This window comes from Hermetia illucens, chromosome 6 (assembly GCF_905115235.1).
Source record: "Hermetia illucens chromosome 6, iHerIll2.2.curated.20191125, whole genome shotgun sequence".
In the NCBI taxonomy this organism is placed as follows: Eukaryota; Metazoa; Arthropoda; class Insecta; order Diptera; family Stratiomyidae; genus Hermetia; species Hermetia illucens.
Window position 1 is genome coordinate 63,430,119 of NC_051854.1, and position 19,047 is coordinate 63,449,165.

The 19,047-nt window shown below is 41.5% G+C and overlaps 1 protein-coding gene across 7 annotated transcripts in view; it reads right to left on the reverse strand.

The window, feature by feature from the left end:
- The window catches only part of LOC119659248 (extracellular sulfatase SULF-1 homolog), a 334,413-nt gene that overhangs the window by 67,011 nt on the left and 248,355 nt on the right, over positions 1-19,047 (reverse strand). For all 7 annotated transcript variants that reach the window (XM_038067232.1, XM_038067230.1, XM_038067227.1 and 4 more), the window contains 3 exons: positions 13,926-14,465; positions 1,650-2,041; positions 1,219-1,388 (listed from right to left, as the gene is read on the reverse strand). In XM_038067232.1, coding sequence (XP_037923160.1) covers positions 1,219-1,388; positions 1,650-2,041; positions 13,926-14,268 — 905 coding nt within the window. In that variant the 5' untranslated portion in view covers positions 14,269-14,465. The remainder of the gene's footprint in view (positions 1-1,218; positions 1,389-1,649; positions 2,042-13,925; positions 14,466-19,047) is intronic.

Consider the following 19,047-nt stretch of genomic DNA (forward strand, 5'->3'; position numbering starts at 1 on the left):
AAATTACGCCTGTGTTAGAATCGGGAATCATATCATCACTTCCAAGCCGACCATCAAATACTTGGGGGTGGTGATAGACAGGAAGCTCAGCTATAAGCAACACTTACAGTATGTTTGTGATAAATCATCCACTGCTAGTATGGCCCTGGCGAGGATGATGCCGAACGTGGGAGGGCCACGGCATACCTCTAGGTTGCTTATAGCCAGGGTGGTGACCTCGATCATGCTCTATGCGACCCCAGTTTGGAGGGAGGCGTTGTGGATGTCAGGGAATGCTACCAAACTGAGTTCAGTCTACAGGAGGACAGCCCTGAGGGTATGCTCTGCCTTCAGAACTGTCTCAGATGATGCAGCATTCGTCATCTCTGGAATGATGCCCATTGACATCTTGGCAGATGAGATGGCGAATATATACAATGCAAAACCAACCTCTTCCTCATCGCGGACGAAGAACGCTGAGAGGGAGAGATCCATAAATAGATGGCAAGAGCGGTGGGAACGCTCGGGAAAGGGCCGGTGGACGCACAGGCTCATTCCTGCCATCAAGGAGTGGTTGGAGAGACGACACGGTGAGATTAATTATAATCTCACCCAGTTTCTCACGGGACACGGAGGATATCTCCAATACCTTCACAGGTTTAAATTGGAGACCTCACCCGATTGTCCAAATTGCAATGGAGTCCCAGAGGACCCAGAGCATGTATTCTTCCACTGTCCGAGATTTGTGGAAGAAAGGAGGAATCTAGAGGAGACTCTAGGAGAGGTGCTGGTACCAGAAAATCTGGTACCGAAAATGCTAGCACATCAAGAGAATTGGGATGCGGTCAACTCCATGATCGCATCTATTCAAAATAAATTGCGAAAGGCAGAGGAAAGGAGAAAAGCGCGGTCACGTGCGCCGCGTATAGAAGAAAGGTGACAAAGCTAGAGTGAGCTGACTCCGCCCCGTGATGTAATACCTTATGGTGGTTCCGCGGGGCAGGGAGGGAGTCGGGGGTGGTTTTAGTGGGTAAAAATCCCACACGCTGGTGTGTCCAGACCAGTGTCTTTTTGAAGATTTCCACCTCCTCAACAAAAAAAAAAAAAAAAGACAGACAGACAGACAGACAGACGGACAGACGGACAGACAGACACCGTCTCGATTCTAATAAGGTTTTGTTTCACACAAAACCTTAAAAACGAAAAAGATGTCAAGAGGTTCTTAGAATAAATACTCACTGATGCGTCGTTACATTGAAGAAGAGATGGCTGTATTGCGGAGCCGAGTCTTCAGGACCATGAGGCGCCGGAAAGCTCATAGTCAACATTACCGGCTTCCGTTGATTTTGTTGTTTCGATTGGCGCAGGAAAGCTATTGAGTCGTTGGCTATTAAGTCTGGGTAGTAATCCTAGAAAAAAGGAAGGAAAATCGAATTTGACTGTGTGCTTTATAGATGGAATGAGTTTACTGCAGCACACCATATTCATTACAGAGAAAATATTGAAGGATTGAATAAAAATCTATAAGTGATGAGGATGCGAGAAATTTTACTCAAAATAAAGTGCCTCTCGTAAGCAATAAACAAGGAAGTTCAAACAATATCAAATCAGAAAGGATGTGGGACAATTTGCAATAAATTACAAACCTTATCCTTCATGTTCATACTTACTTTGGCATAATCGAATCCATGCTTAATCTTCTGTCCATTCATGTTGATGCTGTAATTATAGTACTTAGAATTCATAATGAGCCCACCCCACTCACGCCATCCCGGCGGGATATAAGAGCCATTGTACTTGTTCAGATACTTGCCAAAGTATCCTGTTCGGTAGCCGGCATTCGACAGGTATGTGGCAAAGGAGCGTGTCTCGTGCGTTGCTTGCCACGTTGGACTTGAGCAATTATCGTTATTTGTGAATACCATATGATTATGCACGTACACACCCGTTAAAAGGGATGAACGGGCCGGGCAACACATAGGTGTGGTTGTATAAGCATGTCGAAATTCGGCACCACCATCTCGTAACAGACGCAACGTTCTCGGCATAAAGTTTAACGATCCTGCAAAATATGAAAATGAAGTGATATGTAGGCAATATATTATACAGTTCGCTGAAGTAACATAGGATCTGATACTTCAGGAGGTTTAGATAGAAACATTGTGTTACAAAGGTCTTCATTGGTAATAACTCAGTATTTATTGAGTTATTGGTATTGGTATTGTTCATGAAAATAAAACTATTCAGTTCTTATTGCGCGCCATAATCTATCTAGCTTCCTTCTCAAATAAATCATTCAAATCAACGTAAACAAAGCGTTGCAACAAATTTACGTTTGATAAATGTGTCACACGTACGGGTGCCTCATTCTTAATACATGACCTAGAAAGTCCTGGATTCTTCGCGGGCTGTACGGGCCAGTGGTTCTTTTCTTACCTATAACTCTTCTACAAGACATCATTCTGTGCCAACTCTTGCAAGCTTTCTTGCTACTTTTCCTTTTTATTCAGAATAATTAGTCTGAGTTAGTTGGAGCGTTTCGCTTTCAGTTTGAACAAGTTGGAGATCGAAAACTGAGTATTTTACTTCCTTGGTTTTACGGTAATAATGACGTATCAGTTAAGAATGAAACAACTTCTCAGTTAAGAGAACGTTTTGGATCCACTCTTTTTTTATAAGATTTTGGGTAAAACAAAACTTCATTAAGATCGGTTTACTAGGATCTGAGGAAAGTCTCAAAAACGGTTACACCTGTCGGCGCCAGAAAGTTCAAAGTATAAATCCCAATAAATGCAGTAGACGCTGCTCTACGTTGAGCTTAAGGTAGAAAGGTAGGGAGTAGATGTTCCCATATATGCAAATAGTGATGTGAGGTATCTAGTGAAAGGTCTCGATTACCACTTTCCGAAGAAGTTTTAATATTAGTTGAAAAGAATGGGAGGGGTGAGAATCAGAAAATGAACGCTTATTTCAAGGACCTGTCCTCAAAAATTGTGCGGCTCAAAAATTTGAAAGGAATTATGATAATATCTATGCCGCCCCCAAAATACACTTGATTCCAATATCTAATCAAATAAAGGTAATGACAGTATATAATTATATTTTGGAAATATAGGAGCATATCAAGCATGATCTTGGAAAGTTTGATGGAAATACCACACTACTATTATCTTAAAGAAATACAATCTCAGTAACACATTGGGGAAACCTGCAGTAATTTACTACTATTGCACTATAGGTGTCAAAAATATGAATATCGAAGTTTTGGATTTGAACTCGCCAAGCTGTAAGAAGTCCATCAGGACGCAGCTGAGACGGGGATTGTTTTATGGCGCTCTACGGAGAAAGCTGTGGAATGCAGTTTGAAGTTTGCATTCCGTGTCTAGGTAGAAACTCTCACCTTGGAAGAAACTGTAAACGCGACTACGGCTGGCCCGTCCGCTGTGCTCCCGGCCAAATATACCCTTAAGCGGAAGAGAAAGGATAGACAGCCAGCCACTAAAGAGTAGGGTCTGCAGGCTGAATTCTGCCTGTCAAAGCCTTCTCTTTCACCCTTACTAGGGAAAGTGGAAGAAATGGAAGCTGGTAACGTGAGCGCTACTGGTGTAATGTCGACATGTGAACATGGAGCCAAGCAGCCAAAACATTATGAACTTGGAACGGCTCTAAGCCGGCGGCGGAACGAGTGACTGCAGAAGAAGGTGAAGCACATTGGGTATGAGAACATGGACGTGGTTGCACCACCAGATGCGGTAATGTTCAAAGAAATCGGACGCAAGGAAGTGGAATGTTATGTGGAAGCAGGCGACAAACTGGTAACTCCGATAAGATCCACACTGGACCCAGCAGACTCTTCTGCCAGCGGTAATGTGCTAAAGTAGCGTAAAAGCAACACATTTGTGGTGGACAACACAACCAGTGAGAGAGATCCCAACGAAGCTGGTCCTCCCCCATAAGAAGACGCACATGAAGACGGGAAAGAAAAGGACCTATGCGCAGGCTGGAGATATATTTTTGGTCAGTATCGGGGGAATTTCCTCTAAGGATGCCAAAATGCCAAAGGGACAATTTATTATCCTCCGGGAGTGCTAGTGGAAGAAAATGCTTCAGCCTTGAATAAAGTCAAGATTTAACAATCAAGGTTCGGATTGGCTCCTTCATTTGCAGCGCACTGCAGAGGCTGTTTTAAAGTAACTCCAGCAGATAATAGCAGCTTTGAGTGCTTCTTCAAGTTCACTTTGTGGGCAGAACATGCCGGATATTGGATACCTGGCCCTCGAAATAAGGCAGGGGATATTATCCGCATGTTGGGTGAGCAGAACCCGGGCATTGAGTTCGGACACTGGGTAAAGTTCATGAATGACAGGAAGGAGAAATATACATACATGCAGAGTTTCAACTAGGTGTTCGACCTGGACCAAAAGAGTCTGTAGATGCTTAGGGACAGTCATCATATGGTGCTTCTCTTTTCCCTGGATAGATTGAAATTTAATCATGTCGGGAAACTATGTACATTTTGATAGCAAAAAATAATGATGATCTTCGACTAGTAGAAAATAGATCAAATTGCAGCATCTTCGGTGATTTTTCCATAATGGAGCTGCACGCGAAAAATAATGCATACAGTGGCCGAACCGCACTAGCGTAGGCACTATCTAGTAAACCCTCCCCGTTAGTAACTTCTTGTACACTTTTTACGGAAGAAACGGAAGAAAGTGACACCACCCATGTGAACAGAACTGACTTCATTCGCAAACCAGACACCGCAAACTAATGAAAACATGAGACCCTTTATAGATGAGGATATGGGAAAACTCAAAGAAATCAAAACTGATCATGTTTTTGACGATACCGTGTGAGGAAACTTGGTTATACCCCGACCGCGCCATATGTCTCTGTTTTCTATTTCGCATTAGGGGGGGAGGAGGGTATATGCTACAGACCGCAAAAGTTGGTCAAAATAACGGGCGGCAGGCAAGGGCCTCCTCCTATCTGCTAGCAGCGAGGCTGACAAAACTGCATGACGGTCGATATATTTTTCTCATGTAAAAGCGGTTGCTACCGATGAAAAAGTGAGAGCTGCCATACTGTCCTTTAAGTACTTTAAAGTATGGATGGTATCTATCAAGCAATATTAAAGTAAGGTATAGAGCACTTAGAGCAACTGCTAAGAAATACTTTTCCAGCATATCTTGCTTTGGGCTACGTGCCTACCTCTTGGCAGAAGGTTAAGGTAGTCTTCATACCAGCCTGAGGGCGATGACTACTCAAATCCAAAGAACTTCAGACAGATCAGCTTGACATCATTCTTACTGAAATGTTTGGAGAGACTGGTTGAGCGTCACATTCCTGGGATGACTCTAAGGTCGCACTCACTAATCAGAGAGCATGATGCGAATTATATTTCAATCAAGTGGATCATTATGTTATGCTATGCTATACTATGTTACGTTATAAGTGCGGCAGAAATTCGTGGCGGGATATGCGGAAGTCTTCAAGACCGATGGCTCTAAAATAGAACAGCATCTGAAGCAGGAGTCTACCTTTCGAGTAAAAACGGAACCTTTGGAAGAATATGTAACAATTTTTCAGGCGCGTATATGTATTTATGTGACCTTAAGCGCAGTAACCTGGGTGATTACCGAGCGACTGAAGGGCATTGCAATCTGCATCGATAGCCAGGCTGCACTGAAGGCGGCTACTCAACGCCTTTGATTTTCTCGAAAATAGTTGAGGAGTATAGAAACCGATTGAACTCTATTTCTTGATTCAATTCGGTTGAAGTACTCTGAGTACCTGGTCATTGTGGTGTAGAGGGAAATGCAATTTAGGATGCCTTAGCAAAAGATGGTTCAACCTCCCTCATTCCAGGACCGGAACCAGTAACTGGAATGTCAGCAGCATTGGCTCAGGTTGTCTGCAAAAACCGAGAACAAGCTTTCCATAATGAGAGGTGGCAAAGCCTAAATGCTGCAGCATTAACTACTTGAACTGAACTCTGTTTTGCTAGGGCATACGAGATTTCGTCTACCTTTACGCAAAAGTGACCAACTATCTAGGCTAGTTCCACCGTTTTCAATTTATATATATATATATCCAAATGATTTCTTCACTCTTGAAAAATTTTTGCGGTGATAAAAAATTGCTTAACGCCCACAGGGTCCTGCTGGGGTTGTTGCTCCTGGGATCGTACGTACTTCAGCCTGAGCTGTAAAGTTTTTGTCTGCAAGGTATACTCCATACAGTATCCACCGACCCTTTGCCAAGCGTTCCTAACGCTCCTTCCATCTATTTACAGATCTCTCACTTTCGGCTTTCTTCGTCTGTTATGAACAAGAGATGGACTTTGTATTGCATGTGTTCGTCATCTAATCTGCCAAGATGTTGTACAATCTGGGACAGTCTAGAAGAGCCTCCATTCAGTTTGTGAGCGCTGAGAAAAATCTGAAGTCCCTTTCTCCAAGCGGGGCTGCTTACAGTAAGATTGAGCTCATTACTGTGACCATAAATGGCCTATAAGTATATCGTGGCCAAATTCGTAGTGAATGTTCTATCGCAAGCATACTGCACGCGTTGGCTATTACTGAGCTTTGCACCTCTCATGACTATTCGATGTGCAGCTTGGAAGTGATGGCATGTTTCTTAACGTTAATGCGAATGTAATTTCGATTATGACGCTTGATGATGAGGGCTACTTTTGTTTTTGGCGACGCAAGTGTCAAAGCAAAACTCTCTAATGAAGCCGTGACAGAATTAATAGCTTCGCATGAATTTACCTTAGCATCTTCTAGACGCTTTGCCACTGCAACCAGTGCTATGTCTACGGGCTAACCTGCTACCCTGGCTTCCTCCGGAACCAAACGATGAAATACATGATGTTTCACAATAGTGGGTTCAGTACGGAGCCCTGTGGGACACTTGCGGACACAACATTCTCTCACCTGTGTCAAACTAAATCCTTCGTTCTAAATAAATAGATATCGATAGGTGAGAATACCGATCTTCACCAACGATTTCCGTATTTACCACTACGCAATATTTGTTGGCACTATCCTTTCCGTGAATTGCCTCTTCGGCCGAGCCAGCAACCAATTTGTTTGTTGATTGTCGATCTGGCTTTACGAAACCCATACTGTCGATTTGAAAGGTCTCCTTGGCTCTCAGCATTCGGAGCGGTCTGTTATAGATTACACGCTGTAGTATTTTCCCCATAGTGTCGTAGTTGCGCCAGTATCCACCCACTACCGTGGATGCAATAAATACGGTAGTAAGCTTGGTAAAACACGCACTGAATGCTGGTGGGGACCAACTGGGGCCGAATTGAAGGAGCATTGGCTGACATAGGTGTTCCCGGGTACTTGGCGAATTTAGTCAAGAATTACCTCTTAGAAAGGACTTTCTGAGAGAGTATGGATGGGCACTCCAAAGAGTACATCATCACAGCGGGGATTGTTGCAAGGGACTTAAAAGGTGTGAAGGCTTACGTGACGGACACGCCAGGAAAGGCTGAAGGGGACGGGGATGATGGGCTGAGCCTTCAAAAGGTCGATAAACACATAGCCTGATTCCCAATATTGACCCAGTGCAGTGGTTGGTACAGGCAGTATCTGCACCCTTTTGGGCTGAATGACTCGCCGAATTATCCTATATGCAGTGGCACACCGGAGAATCCAGAACATGTGATGTTTCACAGCCCAAGATTTGGAATGGAGTGAATGAACATGAGGAAGGAGCGTGCGGAGAAGCTGAGGTCTACTTGCGGTTTCCTCCACAATTATAAAAATACAGGACGAACTGGTGAATGAAGTAAGAATGAAGATAGCGAGAAGCAAGAATGCCTAAAAGCAAACCCATCCCGCGAACTTATATCTAAATGACGGCTGGAGAGAGCGGGAGTAGTTTTTAGTGAATACGAATTCCGCACTCGCCCGCTGTAGTACAGATGCTCGTGCGGGTCAGCTCAGTGACCCGAATCATACCTCGATGGGTTTTAGACCATTCGCATATTGCGGGAAATCGAATTTTGACAATCTACAGGAATTGCACTCAAATCTGATTGTAATACCACGAAGCAATATATCGCTTTCACACTGTGCAAGCCAATATCCAGAAGGCCATACAGTACGTTCCTAGGGTTTGGGCGGATTGGCCTGGTAACTCATCTAATTAAATTTGCGGGCTAAAAGAAGCAGTCGTCAACCTTTACTTGAACGAGTACAAAGCGAGTGGTATAGCATCGGTGAGGACGATATCGTCAAAGTCTACAATAGTTTTCGACGAAGTATAATTGAATTCTACAAAAAGGAAGGGCTGTACATAAAGCATCCAAATGGTTAACTATCTTATACAGCATGTAGTTCTGATAAATAAATTGGTAGCGGTCTGAAAGTTTATGCATTTGTGGTAATAGTTTTAAAAAATTAGTCATATCTGTTTTTACGTCCCCCCCCCTCCCCGTTGTTACTTTCCGAGGAGGAGGTTTAGAGTTTATAGTGGATCTGAAATATATGAGTGCCGCGTCAACTGGGAGAATTGATTTGCATTTTAGTGAACGCTGTACCTGTAGTGGCCAGTAAGCAATATTCACTCAGATCAAAAATGAGTGGTTAACGAATAACCAGCCATATAGAACTGGATGGAACTGTTATGGAGAGATTCGTTTAAATTATTCACTGGAGATTTGAACGTGGTCAGTCTTACAGGCTAAAACATCTGGTGGACGCAATAGGAAGGCCAATAGAAAGGATCGACAGTGGCGTTTACCAATCATTAAAAAGAGAAATTATGCGTCACAGCGACTTTGTAAGTCTTTTGTTGTTATCTAATTCAGTTCTGAAGATGAAATATATCTTCAACTTCGCATAAACAGTCGGGAAAACTTACCGTTCGGATATTCAGTTACGGAACCAACGAGGACCCAGAGAGTACATTTTAGGGCAACACTTGGTACTTCCCCTCCCAGAAAAGGTCAGAATTTTTGCCCTAGAGTATTTTTTCTTTTTTTGAATAAATATTTATTATTCGATTTCAACCATACATCGGAACCTCCAAATACATTCAATTCTTAAAACTAGTATATTATTAACATGATTCCATGCCATTGCGGGGGATTTTCTGTTTAATCAGCTACATGTATATATTATTTTTTATTTTGCCATTTTGTTTTCTTTAATCCAAAATACGTTAAGGAGCAAATTTTTAGGGAGTGGGAAGAGAAATAGAGCAAATTCTTTAAACTGATGCAAGTACAGACACCTTTCCGAGATCCAGGGTCGATTCTTTTCAGCCTCTTGACAAAATTCTCTTAGCCATTGTGTTGGGGTGTCTCTTCACTCTGGTTATTGTTTATTAGCGGAACACCCAATTTCTTCCACTGGTCTCTAAGTTTAAATGGAAATCGGCGTTGCCGAAATACCAGGGAGCACCAGATGTTAGATGATTTGACAGATCCCCACAGTTGAATCCCTTAAGTCCAATCAGGTTTAAGCAGCGATTTGTGGATCAACAACTTACAGTTGAGAGAAAGTGGTGATTTTTTGTTAAGCATTCACAAACAATTGTTGAACTTAAGTTGAAGTTGTTGATTTTTCGCCTCTATTTGCTGTTTCCAAGTGAGTCTTCTATCAAGGTGCATTCCCAGGCATTTAACGTTATCCGATTGGGCAATAGCCATGTTGTTGATCTTCACTTGAGGAGAATTTCCTTTTCGCAAGGTGAAAGTTACTTGTATACACTTCGATTCGTTAACTTTCATTCTCCACATTTGAAGCCAGTTTTCCACTTCCCTTAGTTGCAATTTCAGTTGCAAAGAAGCTGGTTTTGGATCTCAGTATGAACTTAAGATTGCGGTGTCGTCGGCAAAGGTAGCTATAATCATTAACCCGCTAACAGGAAAACCGGCCGTATAGATAAGATACAGTACAAGACCGAGTACACTCCCCTGAGGAACTCCCGCTCTGATCTTATGTTGTTCATTAAGAATATCTTTGTATTTCACCTGGAACCTCTGCTTTGTTTTGGACATCTGGGAAGTTCAAATGGAATTTGAAGATCGATTGGTTGAAATACTTCCTCCAAGTGTTCTGCCAATGCTTTGGCTTTGTCCTCATTACTTTTAGCCCGATTTCCTGCGGTAGTTGTATTAATATTTTTAGCTGCATGCCATAATGAATAGTCACTGGATTCAGAAGCAGACAGCCCGCCCAGGAATCGTTGAATATCAGACTCCTGATTCTCTATAAGTGCCGATTTAAATTATTTCGTGGTTTCATTGAGTCTGCTTCTTGCTTGAGGAGACCTATGCAGTTGACATTCCCTTCGTGCTAGTCTTTTATCCCGTAAAAGCTTGAAAATTTTCGACGAATTGACTTCTTTGAATTCGACTCTCTTGGAAATATTTGGTGTTGCTATAGAGGCGGCTTCCACTAACATTTTGTTGAAATGTTGAAGCACTTCGTCGATGTCGGATTAATAGATCGTCCAACGAAACGCTATTGTTGATTTTCTTTTTGAATATTTGCCAATTGGTGGATTTGTTCATCAGTCCATGTTGAGAGTTATTGTGCTTCAGCTTATTTTGCACCGCGATAATAACGGGATTCCTTTAGGGACCCTTTTGTTGATATCAGCCGGCCAGTAAGTAGAATGATTGCTGATACGTGGTCAAATTTTTTGCCTAAGGCTACCTCATGCAGTTCTTTACCTTTAGGAGATATTAACCTTGAACCCGAGTGGGTATGCTTTGCATTGAAATCTCCAGCGGCGATGAATTTGTTCCCTAAAGTTCTGAAGAACTGAGTAAACTACTCTTTTGTTATTTTAAATCGCGAAGGGCAATAAGCCGATGGTAAGAGAAGTTCTCCTGACCACATCTGCAGACATAGCCAGGTTGCTTGAATGAAATCCTTATTGGTTACTTCCCATGTGAATTTGTCCCATTAATACGTAACACGTAATATATGCATATATTATGTGGGAATATTCACTTCCGGGTAATATTGACATTCAAAATCTTGAATTTCCAAAGAAGTGACAATTTTAACCTATTATAACTTTGTTTATAATAGTGCGATCTCCACCAAACTTGGTATGACCAAGCTCTATATTATAGCCTACTTTGCTGCGTGGTGCTAGGTTGAACTTAAGGGAGGTTCTGCAGCTAATAACTGAAAATTATAATAATATACTATTATTAACTTTATTTGAAGGGATATTGCTGTGGAAGGTATTTCGGATCCTAGTCACCATATAGTGGCAGCCTCTTGATTTTTTTTTAGATTTTTTTGTTGAGCAGTTTCTGAGAATGGCCCCGTTAATTAAATGATCATTTTTGACCCCCCGAACACCCCACATTTTGAACCAATGTCAAAACTAAGACCAGTACTAACCGAGATATTTAAATGACTATATTTGGTGACAAAAATTCACACCCCCCTTTTGCATGCATGGGGACCCCCCTTAAATTCGACGTAACAGGATGTAACTTACTGTATGCGTGAGCGTTCACAGTTGCCACTTTTCCACCAAATTCGGTGTCAATCGCTGCTACAGTCTTCGAGAAAAATGCGTGTGACGGACAGACAGACAGTATAACATTTTGTTTTACACAAAACCTTAAAAAGATAGCCGGAAACATTGAACTTGTTATTTTTTTCTATGAAGTGAGTTTCCGATTATAGAAACAGATCAGTGTCATGATTTTTCAAGAAGAGGATAACTTAAACGTTGTCTTGGCTTAAGCCGTTTATATTCCAGTAAGCAATTGGTATTTATTTTTTATTTAAAAGGATCTGCAATTATATTCTGGTTCTTTATTAGTTTTTGGATAATGGTGCTGATAGTTTTCATGAATTGATTCAGATTATTCGATTTCGTTTTTCACTATATCAGCAAGTCGCACTCCAGGACGAATATGTGGGGTTGGTAAGTTAACGGAGCTAGCCAGAGTTTGTGTTTTAGCCACAGAGTTTTTTGTTGCGCGCATCTTTGAACAGGCACACTTCCTCTATAATTGACAGTATAATTTTGTCCACAGTTGCTGCATTTAGCATCTGACCTTGACATTGTATGAACAGGAAGGCCGTGACTGTAAACGGCAAGTTTAATTTTGACAAGTGAGAATAGTAGTAGTAGAAAGTCAATAGACATGCGGTCATTTTGAACTAACTACCAAATGCCTGGGGTGAAGATCGACACTAAGTTGAGCTCAAAGGAGCCCCTAGAATAAGCCGCAAGGTTGATATTCGAAGGGTTAAAAAAATATGCTGAAACGTGCCCAATGCCATTACGGAGCATACTAGCTACAATGATGCGATTTCCAGTGTTGGATGTGTTTCCCATATCCACGAAAACCAGCTCCGAGAACCGCAATAAATTAAATTCGGCACACTATCTAATGGTCTTGAGGATTTAAAATGTCTTTAGGACGTTATCCGAGGCAGTGTTGATTAAAGCAACCATGGACGCAAACGCAGAATAAAAGTACGCAACGAGAAAAGAGTAATATAATCGTTAGTACAACAAGCCACCGGTCGGTGGTTGTCCCAAATGTACATAAATGAACATTGACCGTGGAACAAATTGCCACCTTATGCAGTTCCTCAAAGAGCAATGAGACTATTATAAGGAGGAACCAGAACACGTGCAGTTCTTTAACCCCAGATGCTACATGAAATCTAACTAACAGGTGAAAGCGAACCTATCTCCTAGTTGGGCTGGTCTCATGGGGTACGTTTGGAGGACATGAATGGTTCTACTGAGTGAAAATCGAATGCACACCCTCTTTAGCGCAGGCATTGCTCGTAAGCATTCAAGCTCAAAAAAAGTTGCAAGAAAGAATCGAATCAATGCTGAAAATAGCTTATTAATCAAGAGTTGGGGACTGAAAATAATGTATCACTATGGCGCTGAAGAAAATGCTAAACACCAGATGACGTTCAATGCTTACGAAGGCGTGGCTGATAAAAATAGCAGCATTTGTTACTATTTATTTCGGTTCATTGGTGTTGTTTGGTTAATTCATTAAGAAAAAGGGAAAGCAGTTAGAAGTACTTGCTTCTTTTTCCGAAACCTGTTTGGGGATTTTGGCAATCAAATAATAGTAGAAATAAAAGTGTTCCACCACTGGCTATTCTAGAGTTCTATAGAGGGAGGAAAAGGAACAGAGGATACCACTCTGAAACTATAGGAAGTCAATCGCATCTATCGGGAAAGTGTGCAGCATTATTTTTACTATAAATCAACCACTGTACGCAGAGCGGTATGTGACTGGTGGCTTCGTTATGGTTCTCCGCACCGAGCTGAATCCAGTCAAGCTGTTGGCAATCAGACTCGAGTCTGTCTGATGTGGCTCTTTCCACGAAGCTTCACTGTTTCAGGAGGATTCCTGGAGAATGTGCCCTCGGTCCTGTTCTTTGCGGTTGGCTCCCTTGTAGAAGTTCCATGATGGTTATGATTGTGACCCTATGGCGAGCAGGACTACTTGTACGATTAGCGTGAAGAGTTTTGCTTTACAACACGGGCGTCTCACTCTTTAGGTGCCACAGAGGTGTTAGATTTGCCTTGCATGCACTGGTATGAATGCTGAGCCTGTAGTCAGTATAAATCAGTACCGCTGTGGTAGTCACAAAGGGACTCTGATTATGACTGCCAAGTAATTTCGTGTCCTGCGATTAAGTCTATAGGGAGGGCACTCCTGTCAAATCAGGACCTTCGTGCCTCTTCCTACTAAACTATGCCTTTACAACGGGTCTTACCGATGATCGAAACTTTTTAAAGTGAAACTCAAAAATTTACAAACACGGCAAGGACATATTTTGTTAACATCCGAATTCGCTCAGTTTTGCCCTCCTCAGAATTCCTAATTTCAATAGAAGGAAGATGTAGACTATGGTTCCTGGATTGAATACATATTTTCTTATTTAATATAAACAAGTAAGTGGACTCACCTAGTTCGACATCTTGATCATCCGTTAATATCAGAACAATATTTGGTTTTCGCTCCCTTTCACGATTTCCAATCATAGAAAGCATTGCACTAAGTGGTGCTCCATCAACTCCGGCGCCATTTCCGCCACCTTCATTAAATCCGCTCGCGGCTGAAACGGTCCCACTTCCATAACTATTTTTCTTCACACGTGATCCGCCATTATTAATCGCAGTTCGAGTTCTACGATATTGTGAATTTCTACTCGAGGAATGCAGATTATCCGCGCAAAGCAGATTAATACAAAATAGAAAAATTAAAATCACAAATACTGAAGTTCGTTGTATATGTTCCATTTTTGGCATATCCTTTCCAAGAATGATGAAAGCGATTGCCAACTATATCTGGGATATATCACAGTTTGAATTAGTGTTGATTTGCCAATGTCACAAAGTGTGAACTGTTGGCTGAGATTCAAGAACACAATTTAGAGTCTCTTCATTTTGAGTATTAAGATAAGCTGGTTTTAGCTATTTGGTCAATGAATCCATGATGTCGCCATCTGAAAGAAAGATGAAAAGAAATTTGTTAAAAAAATGCCTCTGGATATATACAAGCGAATTACATCTAATTGTAGCATTGCCGGTGTTAAGCCATCTTTTTTAAGGTTTTGCGTAAAAAAAACCTTATTAAAATCGATTTACTGTCTGTCTGTCTGTCTCGGTTAGTACTTTTCAAATCTGGTCAGTTTTGACATTTAATGCACAATGTGGGCGGGAACTGAAAAATGGCCATTTCTTTTACGGACCCATTCTCAAAACCCAACCAACGAAAAATCTGAAAAAATCACGAAACTGCCATTATACGGTGCCTAGGCTCCGAAATACCCATATACTGGTATCTGTTCGTATATACTTAATAATAGTATATTACTATAATGTTTAGTAATTGACTGCAAAACCCCTCTTGAGTTCATCCTAGAGTCATGAACTTTTGCAACAATATAGGCTCAAATGTAGAGCATGAAATCGCACTATTCCTAACAAAGTTCTAATATGCCAAAGTTGTCGCTTCACCGCAAATCCTAAGACTCTAAATCTCAATATCAAGTGGATATTCGGACAAAATACATGCATATACATTACGTTCTTAATGCTAGTGGGATAAATGTCCACTCAAATATTTTTATATATGAAATACACAAAACCTTTCATACCTGTGTCCAACTTCCGGTATCTCGGCTTGCTATTTTTTTTCTGAATTATTAAAATCGTATACTTTTTTTGTTCTACCAAATGCCTATACCCATAAAAGCAGAGAGGCTTTGATGGTGACCGTTGAGTGGTAGTAGATGGGGTCAATTGAAAAACCGTCCAAAAATTCCCCGCAACATCAAGCACGTTTGCAGAATGGTGTGAGAATCTTTGCGGGTGCCTGAATCGCCAGGCCCAATACCCTACCCTCCCAAGACACCAAAGTTCTTTGCTTTTTCGAGCCAGTGGATCATAATCCACTTTCGTATCCGTGACACTGTCAAAAGCCTTGGTATAATCAATAAAGCAATTAAAGGGATTTCTTTGGCCGCTAGTTACCTGTCGTACAACTATCGGGTCGATAATGATCTGCTCTTTGCAGCCTCTTGATCCAATTTGATGGCCCAGAATGTTTGCTCAGGATGTCAACTGCGGTAGCCTCATGTGAGACGGCATAATTTCGGTAAACCGTCTGCACTTTATTCTTCATCCTTACAGTGCAATTTCGATTTGAATAAGCCAATCAATCTTCTGCAATAATGAGTCATCCCGACGTTCCAACCGAATTTTCCATGTAGAATCACTTCGTTCACTCGAACCCACAACACAAAAGCGAAACTTCTGACCGTGTAATCTGATAGCCTCAACACAAGTGGTGACTGCGGCGACGTAGCACCACTCAACAGAGAGACAATCTCATCTTTGATTTCAGCTCAAATTTTCACAGTTGCTGCTGATAGATATAGCACGAGAATATTGGATCTACGCAAAGAATCTAGTTCCTCTCTTTCGAATTCGTCTTCAACTTCAACGAAGCTTGACGGTAAAGAAGACTTTTTCGGCGGATGCTGAAACGATGTGGTGTTGTTGATTTACCACACATTCAACTGGACAAGATGAAAATGAATTTTAGTAGGCACATCTTTGCTTAATTTGAAGATTTTTTCCGCTCATTCTCCTAATTACCCTTAGACCCAACACAATAGCCAGTAGATGAGGCAGGCAGGGATGGGAACCTAAAAGCCGTGCGCCAAGATGTGATCCGTCGTAGATCTTTCCTCCTCGATCGTGCAGATCGGCTATGAGGTTTTAGTTTCTCCGGATATTGGACCATATTTTAGAGAAAGCATATGTCCAGATGGCTGAGTGGTTAGAACACAAGGCTGTCATACGGAAGGTCGTGGTTCAAATTTTACTGGTGGCAGTGGGATTTGTATTGTGATGTGGCGTCGGATACCAGTTGACCCAGCTGTGCATGAGTACCTAAGTCAAATCAGGGTAATAATCTCGGGTGAGCGTAATGCTGACCACAGTGTACTCTAGTGTACCGCTACGGTCTCCAATATGGATTGGTGCGCGAATGATTATCATATGTTTTTTGAGAATTGCGGGGCCCTAAGTCCGCATCAACTTGATGTCGGACCGGACCAAATGGAGAGCAACTTACTCCCTCGTTTTTAGTACAAGGACCCCTCGTTTAGGGCTCAGCACCCAAACTTTCAAAATATTTCGTGATGACGGTTTTACGGTTTCTCCTATAAAGGAGCATTTAACATGTGCGAGCCGCTTCGGTAACGCTGCTCCCAGGGCACAGGTGAGGCAGCGTCTGACGATTTGCCTCTGCCATGGTAAGAAACCGTAAAGATGTCATCGCCTAATATTTTGGTTATTATACGGATTAAAAAAGATTGATGAGATGCCTCTGCCCTGGACGAAATCACAAGTCATATATTACAGTGAAGTTTTAAACTCAAATTGCACATATTTCGCGAGAATTTGGAAATTTCGGGCATGTCGTGCAAATTCAAACTGATCTCCCCGAAAACTCATTCAACCGTCTTCTAGTGGCCACAAATTTCAATCAAAAAGTAGCCGCTTGAAAACAGTAAAGTTGAATCAAATTTTGATGTTAACCACTTTTCAAATATTGCTAGCGGAAAGCCGATAGTTAACTATGAAAGGACGAAAATAGAAATGATGGCGAATATCCTTATTCTTCTTTTTCTTCAGCCTTTGTCCCGTTCACAAGCGGGGTCGGCTCGTCGTGATCAGCTTCGCCATTTGGCTCTATCGAATGCCTGATCTGGGTGCAATATGGCGAATATCCTTATAAATTACAATTATATTCCAAATTGTAATTGACATTTTTCGAAATGAAAACTGAAAGCCACACCAGTCGATAATCCTCCGTGGTGTAACCTGGCATTCACTCTGATGGTAGCGTACATCAAAAACGTCAGCTACCTTTTTCTGGAATAGCAACTTCAGGTCCAGATTTCCCCCACCTCCGCATTTACTTTTTATAGTAGTAAAGCTGTGAGTAAAGTTCGAACCCGACAATAACTATGTAACGATAAAGTTATTGCCATACGTCTACTGCCCGCTCCTCGTTTCTTCGGTATTATCCTGATTGATTACTTTTATTGTTCTGAATTTACCGTTCATCTGTTCCCAGACAGTTTATTAGGAATTCGAGAGAGTTTAATTCTTTTATTTTTTTAAAGTACTAACTTTTTCGTTCAGTGGAGTGAATATATATTTTCACTATTGACTTATGCGGTAGAAGTTTTTATTTTCAATTATTCTTTCTCAAGTATCAATTTCATTTGTTACAACGGTTTTCTGCTACCAAGGGTTTTACTTTTTCAGTCATAATATTGATATTACGATATTAAATTTGCATACTACTAAAGGGTTACTACAAAAATATCTTAACAAGGGAATAACTCCCCGCCAGCAACCTGCAAATCTCTAAACTTTGAGTGGAAGATGGGGATGATCGGCAAGAGTCCGAAAAATGCTATCTGTGTTGAGTGCAATAATTGCAGAAGTATATGTGTGTTCCCTGCTATCGTAAAGAAGATAGTTAAAACAATCCTAGAACATATCCTTAAACACCTAGAAAGGTTGATTGATAAAAATCAGGACAATATCCGTACAGGATCCTCTTGCACTGAACACATTAAAAAATTCAGATTTACACTTCACCTGCTCTTTATCGATTTGGTCGAAGTGTCGGATCCTTTTGGAGCAGTATGCGTTGTTTCGATCTGCGTTCCATCTGTTCTTGATTGATTTCCCATACCCATGAAATATACATTCATACGGTTTCGTCCAGGGCAGAGACAATTCATCAGACGCTGCCTCACCTTTGCTCTAGGAGCAGCGTGACTGAAAGTAGCAACGGATGGTAATCGCCCCTTTGTATATAATCCCAAACACGACAAGGGTGCGAATTATATCCAACTTGAAACCGCTAGTACTTTAAGCCTAATCCAGGCTAAAGCTAAATTGTTTGTTTGGGATATGAGGACCAGATGGAGAGCAACTTACTCTGCCTTTTTTAGTTCACGGACCCCCCGTTTTGAGCATAGTATCCAAATATACAAAGAGTAGAAATATGATTAGCTGTTTCGATGATGAGTTGCCTCTGCCTTGGAAGAAACCGTTATTCATATTTCTTTCTACTTTTTGAATACTTGGGTGCTATACAGAAAACGAGAGGTTCGTGGACTAAAAAAGTGAGAGAACCTTGCTCTCCATCTGGTCCGGTCCAACATCAAGTGGATATGGAGATAGGATCCCTCATATCCCAAACAAAAAAAAAACAAAACCCGTATTCTCCCGATCTCCATTAAAAGCAGAATATAGAAGGTGTTGACCAACTTGTTCATCTCGGTAGGATTAGATTTGTTGACTATGACATCAAGCTTGATGTTACCTGCACCATTAGCAATGCTCGTCCATTTTCACTTTGTTTGTCCAAAATCTAGAAATTCGGATATCCCAACGACGTCAAGTTAAAGTTGTTCCGCACCAATGTCCTTTCGTACTGTTGAGCAAATGGGAGGTTGTACTCGGTGGCTTGGAGCCTTTGTAAATACCTGCCTC